We start from the raw sequence: 17,245 nt of genomic DNA, 5'->3' as shown, positions 1-17,245 counted from the left end.
AAGAGCTGGAAGGGTCAGGAGGTTAGAAGGTCACCATCGGGTAACGACAGGCTGAGAAAGGGGGAGGGTCATTTCTGTCAGCTCTGTTCGCACACTGGGCTTTAATAGGCAGCCCCTCCATGGCACTCAATGAGCCCAAACAATCGGTCTCCAAAGCTCACTCTGTAGCTGGTGTCAGGTTACGCTTGAGTTTCCACAGTGACCTGCTCCCTTGTGGCACTAGGGGAGGTTTTGATGCTTGGCGCTATATTCAAATGCAGCAGACACAGAATACAGATGCACTTTGTGTCAGGCAGAATACTTCAACGTATTTTTTTTCCTGTAGATAAGAGACCTTTTTGTAGCTCCTAATGGCAAGTGTGAAAGTGAATATAGAAACTGTGGTTTATTAGTTTTAGATTTGAGTTTTACTGTATTGAAAATATTTAAATACTTTGCAACATGAGAACAGACAATACAAATGTAACATTGTTATGCCTGTAAGATACAGTAAGGAACAGTAACCAAGTTGCAGTGTGACAAACAGAATTTCTCAAAAAGATGCTCACTACTCTCTTCTTGTTTTCTCTGAATAAAGATAGAGTAAAGATAATGTAGCATTGCTGTGTAGAAATCCAGGTCTACTTATTTGAGGGGTGCTGGGGTACCGGGTTTGCGTATCGGGACTAGATGGTTGCATCTATACAGAGTGAGGTGGCAGGTCGATAGAGGTTAGTGTCAATCGATCCAGAGCTGCAATTCAGATTGGCCAACAGACTCCCTCATGACTGCCCTGCCACCCCCACCCCTGTTCTTTTTCTCTCTACTTTACTTTCTGTCTCATTATCTCTTCCCACTATCTCTCTCTATTTCACTTACTCTTCTCTTGTTTCCTTTTTACTAGTATGCTACAATCTCCTTCTTTCCTAGATCATGTCTCAACTTTAGCTGTTTTTACCTTTTTTCTATGCTCTTTTCAATCCAGTATTGTCTGAGAGAAAGGATCTGTGTATGTATTTATGAACGTGTCTAGATGTTTTATATTAACAGGCACAATAATAATAAAAAATATATATATTATTTTAGTCAATTAAAAAGTGACTTGTCCTTATATTGGTATTTATTTTCCCTTGAAAAATGATTGCCTAGTATTAAGACAATTTACAAAAGGTTTCTTGCATGCAATAGAAACCTTCCCTGTTATGTTGTATGGTTGTGTTGAATTCCTCTCCCTCCCCGCATCCCCCATCTGTCCTGGCCCTGTATCTCCTGGCACTCTCTGCAGGCAGCCCTCCCTACCCCCTCCACCTTTATGGACCCTCCTGGCAAAGGTTCTTTGTAGTAGGGCTTGGGCTTGGGGACTGTGGGTGCAGGGACCACTGATGCCATCTGACAGCACTGGCCAGAATAAAGGGCAGGCAGCCAGTGTTAACAGCTAAGTGGAAGGGAGAAGCAAAGCACAAGTGACACAGTTCTTTTTCAGGCCTTGTGTATGTTAGTGAATACAAAGTTTTTTGGCATGTTTAAAATAGGGGTGTTTGTTTTTATATGTATATACATGTGCTTTTTTCTAAATGCATGCTCCACTGAGGTCTTAGCGCTAGGTTGTGATGGATTTATAATGCCTTTTTTGTCACATAATGGCTGACAAATCTAGAAGGGGCAAACCTATCCAAGTGTTGTACCAAATACCTTCTTATTTGTAGAGGACTAACTGTCTTATCTTTATACATGGTCTAACAGACACTTGTGACTGGCTGTGTTTGTACTGACTGACATGAGAGAGAGGAATGCTGTCCTTCCCACCTAGAGATCCAGGCCAATTATGTATTTGTGAACAGATGGCTATGGTATTGCCAGGACTGAAGCTCACAATTGCTCAGACAGTTGTGCTTCTCAGGAGCTCTACAAAATGCCTCGTCATGCCCTTACACATGGTCCACAATCTTTTACTAATAGGTTGCTGAGTGAATATCACAGTGCATTCCTGGTGGAGTGTGTTGGGTATAGCAAACTGCCACAGTTTTTCTGTTTTGTCACCATACCAGTAGCAACTAAAACATGGGAGCATAGCATCCACCAACCACATGCTACTACAGCCTCTGACACTTACCTGCCAATCATTCCGGTGTGAGTGGCAGGCTGCCTGACAGCGGCCCCAATTGTCAGAGCAGTGACTAAGACAGACATGCGGTGGCTTTGAAGAGACTGTCTGCTACTATTGGGGGGGGGCAGTCACACAGACTGCAAAACGAGACCCCAGCCATGGGCCTTATGGCGTGTGTGTAAGCTCAACCCAATTTCAGTTTAATAGGACTGTTAGATGGCTGCCAGCCATACGCACACTTACTCACTCTTACTAGCCCTCCCGAAGGCCAATGAATTGTGCTCCATTGTATGGCATTGATATGGTAATAAGAGGAAGGGGGGTTCTATTAATGTAACACTGAAATCCATAGCCTTAAAACCATTGGTGCTAAAGGCAAAATGGTGAGAAAATAGGCAGAGCGGGAAACACAAGAAAAAAGAACAAACAAAATTATGAGTGGGAGTTTCCTTAACTAGTGCTTTGCTCAGATATTTTTCGGTCTGCCGTCAGATCCCAGTTTTTCAAGCATGCAGCAGGGAAAGAGGCCCCTGCCTCTCCATTCATCAAAGGCTGAAAAGAGGGTTATTAGAAAGCCACGAAGAGGGAAGGCAAGCCCTGCGCTCTCCTCTGATCTCTCCTTTTCATCCCTTGCTCCCCACTCCTCTTATGAATTCTCTCTGTTGTGATGGACAGGTTGGTGGGAGCAGCATCAAGCCTGCTGGCTGCAGAGGAAGAGCTTGCTGGGGGCGGGGAAAAGCACACAAAGAGGAAGAAGATGGCCAATAGTTCCTTCTATCATGTTAGTGGCACACAGGTGAGTGGGCCACCAGAGCGAATAGATGTGGCAGTCATATTTCTCCCATCAATATGAGGAAATGTGAACTGCTGAGGAAAAAGCTATAAAATTAATATTTATATTGATATTAATGAGTGAAAAAGCTCATATAATGGTTACAAAAGCAGCTTAAACTGCTATTTTTTTGACCTTCTCATTTTTGTATTTTTACACAAATGAAGGCTCCCTGTAGGCAGAGAGGCAGACCAAAACTGCTGAGCTCCAAGATGTCCCAGCTTAAGCAACAGGCCAGTGCCAAGCGTGACTCTAGACTAGAGAACATATTTTGTCAAATAGAGAAGCCTGCTTCTGGCTCGTCAGCGGAGCAGAGACACAGAAACCTGATTGGACGTCAAAGTGAAACAGGTATGCTCACAGCTGTCTGTTCAGGTCACCTCCCAACAATCCAAGATCATCAGGTTTATGTAATTCTGTTTTTGTGCTTTTATTCAACAGGGAACACTGAGACAACATTGCACCAGAATTTAGATGGCCAGAGAATAATGATACAGAGAGGATGCAGGTCCAAGATCAGCCATGGCCATGCCTCCTCTACCCTGTACACTCGAAGCCAGCAGATGATGCCCAACAAGGTCTTAACCAATAGCAAGCAGGAGGTGACAGGAAAGGACAATTCTTCCTTCGACAGCGAGTTGTCCGAGCCAGGTGAATTATGATCTATCTACAGAGGGAATGAGATGTATCCTGCCATGTTGAACAGCACACCTTTGACATTTCTGCTCAACTGTCACACTGTTAAAAATATTAATGACTTCCAGCCTACCCAAAACCTAAACTACACCGCTAGCGGGCCTGGCGCTAGAATTAGAAAATTAAACACATAAGTAAAAAAGTCAATCTGTGCTTTAATCATGTATAGGATATAGTGGTCTATAAATGAACAAACTGCCAATAAAGCCAAAGCACTAATAAATATTAATGTGAGCTAAGCCCATGGTTCAGCTGAGCCTTCTTGGTAGCGCTCTGTTAATTACCATGAAAGTTATCCTTTTCACATTTCACATTCATGTGAAAGTGTTGACGAGTGCCCTGTAAGTGACAAGTGTGTCGCCACAGTGTTGACACATGACACTGTTACCACTGTGCCATCTCTGCTCCATGTGAGACACGTTGTCCCCAGTGGGCAACTGCCAATAGATATCTGTGACTCTTGAGTTCTGGAGACACCCACACACACACACACACACACACACACACACACACACACACACACACTTCAGAGAGGGGGCAGATAGTTGCTGGTGGTCAGTAAATGCTTGCAGCAAACCTGTCAGTGACTTGGCCTAACTGACTGCATTTCTTGAAAATGTTGACAACTACCGCCACATTTGGCCCCTATGATTTGAACTGTGCTAAATATCAAACTTCACACAGAGGGAACTGTCATTGCAGGGCTTTTATACTAATTGCATCTGATAGTATTGAGTATTGAGTACTGAGAATTGAAGACCAGTCAGGATGTCAGTCCATTAAATCGACCCTTTATCCCACAGAAGAGGAAGATGATGGCATCTATGACATCGAAGAATTGCCAGAGGACATCAAAAATGGATCTTCTAAATCACTACAGTCTGGAGCGTGTGCTCCCCCCTCTTCCACAGTACAGCTGTCTATTGGCCAGAATTCCAAATGCAACAAGAAAAGACAAGGATTTGGTAAGTTTTATATGCAGGGTGAGGTCTGTAATAAATACAACAACATTTCTCATGTTTTGCCCACCATCCTTTAGGGTCTGTCACCGCCTTGCTTGCTAAAGGGGAAATGAAGCACAGGAAAAGGGCCCCCTCTAGACCATCGCTGCTCAGTGAAGACAGGAATTGCCTACTGGTGAAGAAGAGACTAAATGCACTCAGGTGGAGAGGGGTTTCACAAGAGAGCAGCTTACATCGTAATAAGGATCTCAAAAGCTTTCCGACTCCATTGGAAAGGACAGCTAGGAAAAGTTCTGTAGCCTTTGAAAAGGTAGGGAGAGTGTATTTATATGTCACAATTGTCATGATTGAACTTGAGCATATGAGCTTATTTTTTCAACATGAGCATATCAGACTGAAGATGTACACACAATATGCATGCACTAATATATTTTCTATAAACAATTGCTACTCAACTACTCAAAATAATACAGTGTTGCCAAAATGTAGTTGAAATAGATCCTAAAGAAGCAACACTTTATATACCTAGCGGACTAGCTATCTCATATTTCTATATTCCTGTTAAAGTCCATCCAGTGAAACCTTTTCATCTTTATCTGAAAAGCTTATATATTTTTCAAATTAAATGAATGTAAAATGTATTGTTTGCCATGTTTGCTGATAATGTCAATAACTCTACTGTCTTGACCATTTAAAAATATTTTTAGAAGTGGAATTTTATGTGAAATTTTTATGGTAAACTTAGACGAGCAGAATGAAAAAAACAATGTCCCAGTGTGGTTTATTTTAAATATACACGCTCTTGGAACAAGGCTTGTACAATCAAATTAGTGGTCTGAAACTAATTGCTGTATAAAAATGCGTTCTTGACATGGTCTTCATTTTGTGATTGTTTCAGAGGAGAAGCTGCTTGCTAGGAACTGTGTCATCTCAGATTGAGAATATTAACTGGAACAGAAAGTTGAAAATCAAACAGGTGACACACTGACTATCACTTGACTTGAATTTTTACAATTTTAGAGTTTAGAATTAACACCGTCAATAGAAGTAAAGCACCATAGAGAATTTGTTGTAATCTTGTTACCATGGCAGCCTATATCAAACTGACTTGGCTTCATTGTACCAATAAAAAAATCTCATCGTGCTAAGAGGGATTATGCAACCTTGTATCATTTGAACCATCAGAAGCTCCTCATAAATCTCCTTACAATAAAGAAAATTTGGGTTGTCTTTGCTATTTCACAGGTTGAACTATGCCTTGTTTAAACAAAACAGGAAACAGTTTTGAAATGGCTCTCAACCTCAGTGTTTGTAAGAACATTGTCAAGGTGTTGCAAAAGAATTTTGACTACATAATTAAAGCGTGATTATGGAGGGGAATTCCTGCTTCAAGCAAGTGACTAAAAAAACAAAACATGAGCCTATACACAAATTCTCATCAAAGCTTTGCCCTGAAGACACAGCAATAAAATCCTCTGCAATAGTGAAACTGCTGTCACTATAATATATTGTCAGCATTTAAGCAATGTTATGTGCACAAGAATAAACCTGTTAGGGCTACCTATAATGGTCCAATAATTTCTTCATGAATACATGTGAATTAACAATCCTAAAATATATAGTAATATTCCACTGGACAGTGATCTGATCTCAGATCTAGCTGTATCTGATGGTTTCTCATTAATGGATACCGAAATACAATGTTCTCTGAAGGCTATGGTGACCATTGATTATTTGTAAAATAATACTTGGTGCCTTGGCAAGACAGAAAGTGCAATTCAGCATGAGTATTTAATTTGGCAATGTTCATAACAGATTTATTTAAATTGTGACTGTACCTTTATGCTGTGTACTTATATAACCAGTAAGACTAGTAGAAGTGTACTCTATGAATGAAGAATGGTGATGCATACTTGTGTGAGTGATGATATGTCTTCTGTATTTCACACTCTGGTTTGTGACTCTTAGAATGCCAAAAGGCGAGGCATGAGGCAGCTGCTAGAGACCTTTGCTGCAGAAGAGGGATTCCGCATGGATGATGACAGCAGTTTCTCTGAAGGGGAGGAGGAGCTGGAAGAAGAGGAGAAACACAAGATTATAGTGCCAGGTGAGTAAATTCCCAGGCTTAGTTGAACACACTGAAATTTTTTTTCCTTGGAATTCTGATAATACTCTTATAGTACTCTTACTCATATATATCTGATACTATACTATTTATGATATACAGTGCATCCGTAAAGTGATCACAGCGCTTCACTTTTTCCACATTTTGTTATGTTTTGTAAAATTAAAGCTCAGTTGCATCCTTTCTGATCATCCTTGAGTTGTTTCTACAACTTGATTGTAGTCTACCTGTTGTAAATTCAGTTGATTGGACATGATTTGGAAAGGCACACACCTGTCTATATAAGGCCCCACAGTTAACAGTGCATGTCAGAGCACAAACCAAGCAATGAAGTCCAATGAATTGTCTGTGGACCTCTGAGACAGAATTGTATCAAGGTACAGATCTGGGAAAGGATACAGAAAATATTTTGCAACATTGAAGGTCCCAATGAACACAGTGGCTTCCATCATCGGTAAATGCAAGAGGTTTGGAACCACCAGGATTCTTCCTAGAGCAGACCGCCCAGCCAACTGAGCCCTCGGGGGAGAAAGGCCTTAGTCAGGGAGGTGACCAAGAACCCAATGGTCACTCTGAAAGTGCTCTAGTGGAGAAAGTATAACTTTTCTGATAACAACCATCTCTGCAGCACTACACCAATCAGGCCTGTATGGTATAGTGGCCAGACAGAAGCCACTCCTCAGTAAAAGGCACATGACAGCCTGCCTGGGGTTTGCCAAAAGGCACACGAAGGACTCTCAGACCATGAGTAACAAAGATTTAACTCTTTGGCTTGAATGCCAAACATCATGTCTGGAGAAAACCAGGCACCACTTATTACCTGGCAAATACCATCCCCAATACCATCCCTACAGTGAAGCATGGTGGCAGCCACCATAACTGCTATCATGCTGTGGGGATGTTTTTCAGCGGCAGGAACTGCAAGACTAGTCAGGATCGAGTAAAAGATGAATGCAGCAATGTACAGAGACATCCTTGATGCAAACCTGCTCCAAAACGCTATGGACCTCAGACTGCGGTGACAGTTTATCTTTCAACCAAACAACGATCATAAGCACACAGCCAATATAACAAAGAAGTGGCTACAGGACGACTCTGAGAATGTTCTTGAATGGTCCAGCCAGAGCCCAGATTTAAACCGATTAAACATCTCTGGAGAGATCTGAAAAAGGCTGTGCACCAACGGTCCCCATCCAACCTGATAGAGCTTGAGAGGTTCTGCAAAGAATAATGGGAGAAGCTGCCCAAAAATAGTTGTGCCAAGCTTGTAGCATCATATTTAAAATGACTTGAGGCTGTAATTGGTGCCAAAGGTGCTGCAACAAAGTATTAAGGAAAGGCTGTGAACACGTACATGTGATTATAATTTTTTTTTTATAAACGTGAAAAGAGTTCAAACATACTTCTTTCATGTTGTCATTATGTTGTATTGTTTGTAGAAATTTGAGGAAAATAATGAATTAAATCCATTTTGGAATAAGGCTGTAACAATACTTTACAGATTCACTGTGTATGTGTGTGAGATTTTTATGTAAGTTTGATTGTATGTAAGATTTAGATTGTGATGCTGTCTTATTCATTTTTATGATGTTCTTTTAGGTTGTTATGTGGTGTATAGTTTGTATTGCTTTGTGAAGCCAAAGGCAAATTTCCTAGCTAAGCAACTAACTAATGTTTCAATGAATTATACCTTGAAGGACAAACACTTAAAAAAAGAAAAAGTATGTGGGATATATGTTTACTGTCAATTTAAACCACTAATCTGCAACTGCAATATTCAGATTTTCAAGTCTTTTAAAAACCTGCCTTTCACATTGTTTGGAGTTGTCATGAGCAACATAACATTGTTCTCATTAACATAAAATCGTTCATATAAAAGGCACATTGTTCTCAAGCCAATAATGTTACTTGTTTTTGGATTCAGACCAAAATTGTTTTGGAAACTGATTACATTACACTGTAAATGCACATAAATTATGTACTGCAGATTTGGCACAAAACTTTGTTGGTGAAAAAAGATTAACAGTGTTCACTGCAAAACCATTAATGCCATATTTAATTCTTGCATTTATTCAGACCCTAAGAGACACTTATTTTATATTTGTCTATCCAGCCATGGAACACAGTAAATGATGTGTCTCTCATATGCTTCTGCCTCTGTTCTGTGTCCAGCCCTGCCTAACTGTGTCCTTACCAAAGATGCCCTGCAAGATGGGCTAAAAGTGTTGATCTCCAAGGAGGATGAGCTGCTTTATGCTGCCTATGTACACACGCTGGACTTACCTGACATGTAAGGCTCTCTACATTCATGCAGTTTGAAGCTTTGTAAAATCAGTGGATTAATTGTGGACAAATGTTGAACAGTAAACAGTATAAGTCTCCATGAAATACAAACATGCTTTGGAAACCACATTTCACTTAAGCCTTACTCTATCTCATATCCCTAATCACAGTTACAGCATTGTCATTGAAGGAGAGAGAGGAAACAGGCCAAGGATCTACTCTCTGGAACAGTTGCTTCAAGAAGCGGTAAGTTTTAAACTAAACTTTTCACACAAAAACTTGTGCAAGACCTGATGCGCACCCTTATTACAGACCAACACACCCCTTCCAAGCTTCTGCTAAAATAATATGAAGCAGAACATCTGTTTGTGTGTGTGCATGAGCATCTAAACTGTTGTGATTGCTATATATGATTGGTATAAATTAAGGCTTAAAGCACTTTAAATATTTGCATTTTATTGTACTTTTTTTTTAATCTTATTGCACACAACTTCCTCAACAAAGAAAAATTTTAACATCTTGGAATAGAGGTGGAGAAACAGTTGTTGAGAGGTGTGTGGGTTCTTGCTTAAAGGATCTAGTGTTTTTCAGAAAGAGCCCAGTTCATTGCTTTGCACTGCATTCAGTGTGTTGCTTAAGGTTACAGATGTCATTCAGACCAGAAGTTCAGTATGACACTCCATATAGTGTTACAGGTGCATAGTGTAGATGACTCTTCCTTGTTAATTCTGCTCAACCCTTCCAAGGGTCACACACACATGGATTTGTTTTGCTGTTTTTATTGCTTATTTATCTACTTATATGCTTGAACATATATATGGGGCTTGACTAGTTGGTTATGGTATATTTAATCTATGGGGAAAGTTTATCAATTTGGAAAGGATTAATGATTATACACTATAAATTACATATTTTTTTATTATAAAACAGTTTTGTTTTTAAATGTTGTGTGTCTATGAAATTTCCTGGAGCCACAGAGCTCTCATGCTGTATTTTCATGGTGAATGCTTTCATGCTTTCTTTAGTGCTTTCCCCCGCAGCCTTCCCTACCTGTGAGCTTGCCACTGTTCTCATCAGTGACCTGATCAGTCTGGGGTGTGTGTGTGTGTGTGTGTGTGTGTGTGTGTGTGTGTGTGTGTGAGTGTGTGTGTGTGTGTGTGTGTGTGTGTGTGTGAGCAAGTATCTTTGTTAGTGTGTCAGCATTATTGCCAGTAGAAGAATGACTGCCACTAGCATCTCTCACGCACACACACACACACACACACACACACACACACACACACACACACACACACACGCTTAATTTCTTCCTTTATGAAAATATTTGATGACCTCTTATTGTGTTATGTAGATCCAAACTAACACCATCATAGGTAATGTTAGTATTGATGGATGGATGGATGGATGGATGGATGGATGGATGGATAGTTTACAGTTTCTTATCATCTATTTGCTGTTTCAAAACCATTACCTGCAAATCTGGCCCAGAACTAAATCTTCTGGCTGCCTGCTCTATCAGTGGCCCCTCACCACAGTAACCACGTTTGTGCCAAGCCTGAAAGAGCTCTTGGTGCCAGCACAGGCTGTGTAGTAGGAGGGAAGTTGGCAATTTAACAATAAAGTCATCGATTTGGGCTCCTTTATTTAATTGTTCTCAAGCAGGCACCAATTCACTGATGCTGATTCTTGTTTTTGATATCAAATTTGGAATGAAAAAGTGTCCTGTGGAACGAATGTCTCACAGATTTGGCCATTTTTTATTTATTATTATTATAATTTTTTTGGTTTGGATTTTTGTACCAAGCTGTAAATTGGAATGTGCATCCATACCCCAGTTTTACTGAAAAAAAAACAACAGGTTTTTTTATTCCAGACCACCTTCTATGTCAATGCAATTACTATTATTAGTTATGTCTGATATACACATTTTATTTGTGTATGTCAGGTGTTAGATGTGCAACTGGAGACAGTGGATCTACTTACTGATGGAACAAGAGTGTGTGCATACTGGAGTGAGCGCTCAAGGTGCTTGTATCCAGGATATGTTCGTAGAGGTCAGGGCACCATCTTCATACTTTTTAAGACACATTTCTTTTTATTTTGCTGATTCTCCTAATTTTCTTAAAGTTAACAATGGATAATATCATGCACAGGTGGTCCTGGAGATGAGCAGAAAGAAGGCTCTGTCATGGTCGAGTTTGATGATGGAGATCGTGGCTGGATTTCCCTTCCTAACATTCGCCTTCTTCCACCCGGTTACCAAATATATTGTACGTATGCAGTTTTCCTTGAGTATAAGAAGAAAACTATTATGAAATGAAAAGACATACATTTGGACCAAAATATGTTACTGTAACTAATGTTACTTGATCCATGTACTTCAGGTGCAGAGCCTTCACCAGCTCTCTTGGCATCTCCAACTCGTCGCAGACGGAAAAGCTCCACTCAGGAGAAGAGCTCTCAGCAGATTGATATTTCTTGTGAATGGCATGGCAACACAGAACCAGGGAAAACAATCAAGGCCAAGCCAGGTAATTAACCAGAATTGAATTGTACATCACAGAAAACAGTGCAGTTCTATAGGTTTTTGCAGTCCTGTGCAGTATATTTATTACAAATGTTTATGTCCCCATTGCAACATGGAAATTATATTTTATTCAACAATTTATTTAAAAAATATATATTTTAAAATGGTATTGGAATTTTGGGTAGATGTGTTTTGAACAAGATACCTGTATAAGACCACAGTTCACAGACCATTCCATCCAGAGCAGTGTTTGATTATTAAAAGAGTTTGAACAGAAATGCCAAAAAAGAGACAAAAGCTAACCAAGTAGCAAAAATGACATCATACATTGGTGGTTTATGGTTGTTGCATCAATACAACAATACAATACAACAATACAAAGCCTTTTTTGTGTTAACATTAATGTGTGTTTTTTAAAATGTCATTGTTTCTATAGTAACAACTCACACACTTATCCAATGGTTGCTACACATAATCAATACTAATAATAAACAGATTTTGTATAGGACCACAGTGCTTTGCATAGTTTGCCAGCATATGAAATACTTACAGACATAGAAGTTTTGGCTTTCTGGCTGCTTTGTTTTTGAGATAGATAGAGTAAAAAAAGAAAGGAAGAGAGACAATCAAGCAACACTGCAAGCACAAAGTTTGCACAAATGCCTTAGGACTAACTGAAAGCTTAAATCTGTCTGCCCAACTATCTGTGCTCAGCAGATCTTATCTGCAAAAGCATGACAATGGAACAGATCAGGTTTACTTCCATTTGAAGTTCTCAGACATATTAATTTCACATGGTTGTGCCAATGTCTGAAAAAACTGTTTATCAAAAGACTTTATTTTCACAGCAACATTAATTTATTTAAGATTTGAATGTTTTATGATTTTTTTATTATTATTATTATTATTTTTGTCTTTACAGGAAGACCCAAATCTGTCAGTTTGTCAACAAAATGTGGTGTGTCTGAGAATGTAACTGGGAGTGCCTCCTCTCTTCTTACCTGGCCGTCTGTCACCATGTCTAGAAAAAGACCATCTCTGGATTTGTTCCACTTCAATGGGCTGTCTAGAAAAACTGCAAAAGAGAAAGAGACAGACACGTTCCCCTTGCTTGGCTCCACTATGGGTACACCAGCTAAGGGTATCTTTAGCACTTCCTTCGAGGTGGATTCTTTTAGTAGCATTGCTAATGGCTTTACAACCTTTGGTAATCAACAACCTACGTCTGGGTTACATCTTGGTCAGAAGAGCACTTCAAATGTTCGGGGGAGAAAGACGGGAGACCGGAAAGAGTACCTCATCAAATTGGACCATGAAGGAGTAACCTCTCCGAAGACAAAAAATGGAAAAGCACTCATGCTTCTTGGAAATGGGGAGTTTGAATCTAGAGGGGGGAGAATGGAGAAAGGCTCTAGGAATAAAAATGTAGTCGAAACAACCACTCATATGGATTGCTCCCAGTCAGTGTTACTAATGAAGGATGACAAGAGAAGTAGTAGCCACCTCCTCAAGAATTCCTCTGATATGCGGAAACATTCTCAGGGTCTAGGGCTTGGTGAATATCCAGATTATGTGTTGAACTGCCACAGCGATTGTCTTAGCTCCTACTCAGACATGGATGAAGATGAAGAAGATGAAGAAGATTCCAGAAGAACAGCGATGCGCAACCCTAGGCGCTTTCTCTCTCATCTGTCCATTTCCTCCTCTTCCTCAGGTTCCTCAAGCTCATCATGTTCAGGCTCACTGTCAAGTTCTAGTGCCTGCTCTTCTGACAATGACTCCTCCTACAGCTCAGATGAAGAGGAAGCATCTCGACTTCTCTTGCAGGGTTGCCTGTCCTCCCATCATGCAGTGCTTCAAAAACAGCAACAGCAACATCCTGAGCCAACAACTACCCCACCACAACACTCCTTTATTGCCAAAGCCATGGGTGTGACCAGCACAAAATCCATGGTCAGCAATGGTACAGGCAAGCATCAAAGGAGAAAGGAGATTCCCAGCAACTCCCTGTCTACAGCACAAACCAAATCTTCCAAAGACTGTCCTAAAAAGCAAAAGACAGACAGTCCACCCAACTCGTCTGCATTTGTACCAGCACGTCAGCTGTGGCGGTGGTCTGGAAACCCCACTCAGGTAAGCTTCATATATGAATTGCTTCTACACAAATTTATTAAATTCCAAATAATTCTGTTTGGAAAAATGTCTGATTTTTATACATTGATCTAATCTCTAATATAAAGTTGTCTTTTGTTTTTAGAGACGAGGTCTAAAAGGAAAAGCACGGAAACTTTTTTACAAGGCCATTGTCCGGGGTAAAGACATAATCAGAGTGGGTGACTGTGCAGTATTTTTGTCTTCTGGCCGCCCTCACCTTCCTTATATTGGCCGCATTGAGAGCTTGTGGGAATCTTGGGCCAGCAATATGGTTGTGAAGGTAAAATGGTTTTATCATCCTGAAGAGACTAAACTGGGCAAAAGGCACCGAGATGGAAAGGTACTTTGTAAAAGTAGCTAAAACCTTTTTAATTTTATATAATTCTCGCATTTGTAATAATCAATAGATCAAATTCTAACTGTATTTTTTCTGCTTTCTCAGCATGCTCTTTATCAGTCTTGCCATGAGGATGAAAATGATGTCCAGACCATTTCCCATAAGTGTCAGGTGGTTAGCCGAGCTGAATATGAGCACCTTAGCTGCTTGAGGAAGCCCAGCAACAACAGCCAGGACCTTTACTACCTGGCAGGAACATATGACCCTACTAGTGGCCAGCTGGTGACAGCTGAAGGAGTATCAATAATCTGCTAGAGTTCTGGCATATGACTACTGAAGAAGTTTTTCCTTCTTGATGAGGGGATAGCTAAAGGGCTGACAATCAATTTCTACTGTGATCAGAATGGTCTCAGCTCAAAGCCCCTTAATTGGACACTAAACTAGCACTCCATGGAAAAAAGAAAAGGAAGTTCTACTGGTCTCCTTGTAGCCATGCCTCACTGGGTGACATCTGGGCTGACACCTTCACAACTCAACAGCCAAGAAAAGAGGATTTAGTTCTCAATGAAAATAACGAGGCACTGGACACATTCTAAGCAAGATTATATTAATTTATATTAACCTTGCTGTGGAAAATATTTCAATTTTGCTCTTCTGGAAGCCCTGAACAGAGCTGGGTTCGCTTTAGACTGAACATCATCAGATCAAGTTCATCAGGACTATTTTTTTTATTTTATTTTTTATTTTATCTCAGTTGGACCAAAACATTTGCATGGTGTGTGTGAATGTGTGTGTGTGTGTGTGTGTGTGTGTGTGTGTGTGTGTGTGTGTGTGTGTGTGTGTTTGTACAGAGTATGGCCACAAACAGAAGGATCTGGGTGTCATGCTGTTGACTTAAACCTTTAAGGAATTAAGTTGAGAGTCAATGTATTAGGTGTACAATCCATTCTTTTGACACCTTCTGGGCATCCAGGGATTTTCCAGGAATCATTTTTAATGCCCAGTCAACTGAACATGAAAATAATTTTAATTTAATGTTTAAATTAATTTTTCAAGCAAGCCATACACTTCAGTACCTCTTACTTGCTGTACCTTTTATTCAGGTGTATAGTTGTACAATTGTTTTATTTTATGTGTGTAAATATATAAATATATATAAAAGGTATTAATGTAAATATAATATAAAGGAAGAGAGAACTATATTCCTCTTTTTGCGCTTGATTGTGTTATTTTTTTAATGAGAACTGTTTGATTGGGAATTTCTTATTTTCTTTTCTTTTATTTTATGTTTTGCTTTGGAGGGTTGTGTGATCCACAAATCACCAGCTCAGCACTGTACATGACCTGTTTTTTTTAAAACAGGTCATAATAAGTTAGTATATTCAGTATACTGCATAAGTGTGGCTGAACAGTCCACTGGGTGACTAATGCAGAACGGGCCATCTGTGTCCACATAATTGTTATCTATTCCACATTTGTTTTTGCAATTTTCATTTAGAGCCTCCAGAATTCATTTGTGTATTGCATTGCCCTCTGTGTGGGTTATAGGTTGAACAAATGCAACAAAAGCCTTTGTGGCACTTTTGCACTTCAGTCATGCAAGATGATGTGTTGCCAATGCATCCATGTTTTGCCAGATCCAAACAGTGTGTCAGTAAAAAGTTACTGTATTAGTAAATAGATAGCTAATGTAAGAAATCTGGCCTCCCAAGCAGAAACCAAAGCACCTCTAAGGGATATTTTACAGATTGCAATAAATGAATGAAGTCTGTGTAAATAGATTATAAGGTATGGGAGACCTGCAATTTCATTGGCTGGTGAATTTCAGATAAATTGACAATGTTCATACACTATGGTGCAGTTACTGTTTGTTTATTTTAATTTGACAGAAACAGTTTTTTTGTTTCTGCAATGTTTCAGTAATGTTGCTGGCAAGGTTTTAGTGTTGGTAACAGCATTGCTGTGAGGTTGGATGATGCAGCACACCAGCGGGCACTTCGGGCACTGAAGGCCTGTGTCACATGATATGAAGGACAATCAGAACCTGCTTGAGGGGGTGGTTTTAAATTGATCAAATCTCAATGTTGCCTCTCGTCACTTTTTATTCATGCTTTGCCAAAAATCGCATTTTTATTTCTATTCTCCATTGTCTGTCATATATTTTTTGCCTGATATGCAAGCCTGTAAAGACTGTTTAATGTAGATTTTTCAGAAAGGACAGAAATGCCTTCCAGTCCTAAAGACTTTTTAACAACTTTGTTGCTGTTACACTGCAGAAGCAAAAGCTTTAAAAAAAAATCATATGTGAAAATCAATTTAATGTCACTTTTTGGGGGTCTATAAAAAGAAAAGTTATTTTCATAACTAAACACTGGATTCATTGCAGAATATCATGGCACTGGCATCAGCAGTGTGGCAGAAAGTCTCAGATAAAAAGTGGAATCATTGTACAACCTGACTATGAGACCCACTGAGGATGATGATGATGATTATTGTTATTATTATTATTATTATTATTATTATTATTATTATTATTATTATTTTGTTATTATTATTATTATTTTTGGGTTGATGTACTTTTTAACATTGTGGGGAATATAACATTGTGGGAATATTTGCATTGTTTGGGCAAGTTATTTATCTTAATTTTAATGCATTTGTTGTTGCCTTTAATTAAAAAAAGATGTAAAACATTTATTCCTTTGGTATGTTTTGGTTTTTTCATGTAGTGAGCTATTTAGCCTTCATTGCTCCTATGCATCCCTAACAAAAGAAATGACCACCTATCCAGCACTGTTATGCATTTATACATGTAGATCATGCTTTTTGAATGTCACAGATTATTGGAAACTTGTGATGTCTTATATTAAGAGCTCAGCAGTTTGTGTAGGGCTGTAAGCAGCTGGTTATTTAAGGTCATAATGAGAGTCCGGTAATTATTATCTCCCATTCTCCTGAGTCTGTTAGTGCATATGTCTATTTGAGAGACAGAAGGGACATGGATGCAAAAATAAAAAATAAGGAACAGAATGTGCTAAAGCTAAAAGCAGTAGCACATGAGAGTTTGCCTGCAGGCACCGCAGGTGGCATGAATGTTAGAATTTTTGAACGGAATAGACCCATTAAGGAAGTAATGTAATCATATCATGTTCTTCCACCCACTGCAGGAGCACATGGGAGCAGGGACTTTATGTGTGGAGGAAAGTTGATATACTCCCCACTGAGATGGCGGTGCACCAACAA

General features: G+C 39.5%; 1 protein-coding gene across 8 annotated transcripts in view; it reads left to right on the top strand.

The window, feature by feature from the left end:
• The window catches only part of bahcc1b (BAH domain and coiled-coil containing 1b), a 99,520-nt gene extending 82,821 nt beyond the window's left edge, over positions 1-16,699 (top strand). For all 8 annotated transcript variants that reach the window (XM_046854524.1, XM_046854527.1, XM_046854523.1 and 5 more), the window contains 15 exons: positions 2,762-2,882; positions 3,086-3,269; positions 3,360-3,569; positions 4,418-4,579; positions 4,654-4,886; positions 5,475-5,552; positions 6,545-6,683; positions 8,874-8,991; positions 9,155-9,230; positions 10,930-11,038; positions 11,138-11,254; positions 11,369-11,515; positions 12,434-13,644; positions 13,769-14,005; positions 14,108-16,699. In XM_046854524.1, the coding sequence (XP_046710480.1) occupies positions 2,762-2,882; positions 3,086-3,269; positions 3,360-3,569; positions 4,418-4,579; positions 4,654-4,886; positions 5,475-5,552; positions 6,545-6,683; positions 8,874-8,991; positions 9,155-9,230; positions 10,930-11,038; positions 11,138-11,254; positions 11,369-11,515; positions 12,434-13,644; positions 13,769-14,005; positions 14,108-14,317 (3,352 nt within the window). In that variant the 3' untranslated portion in view covers positions 14,318-16,699. The remainder of the gene's footprint in view (positions 1-2,761; positions 2,883-3,085; positions 3,270-3,359; positions 3,570-4,417; positions 4,580-4,653; positions 4,887-5,474; positions 5,553-6,544; positions 6,684-8,873; positions 8,992-9,154; positions 9,231-10,929; positions 11,039-11,137; positions 11,255-11,368; positions 11,516-12,433; positions 13,645-13,768; positions 14,006-14,107) is intronic.
• The last annotated feature ends 546 nt before the right edge of the window (positions 16,700-17,245 follow it).

Source organism: Silurus meridionalis, chromosome 7 (genome assembly GCF_014805685.1).
Source record: "Silurus meridionalis isolate SWU-2019-XX chromosome 7, ASM1480568v1, whole genome shotgun sequence".
In the NCBI taxonomy this organism is placed as follows: Eukaryota; Metazoa; Chordata; class Actinopteri; order Siluriformes; family Siluridae; genus Silurus; species Silurus meridionalis.
Note: the sequence above shows the minus strand (reverse complement) of the source record. Positions and strands in the feature narration are given on the sequence as shown.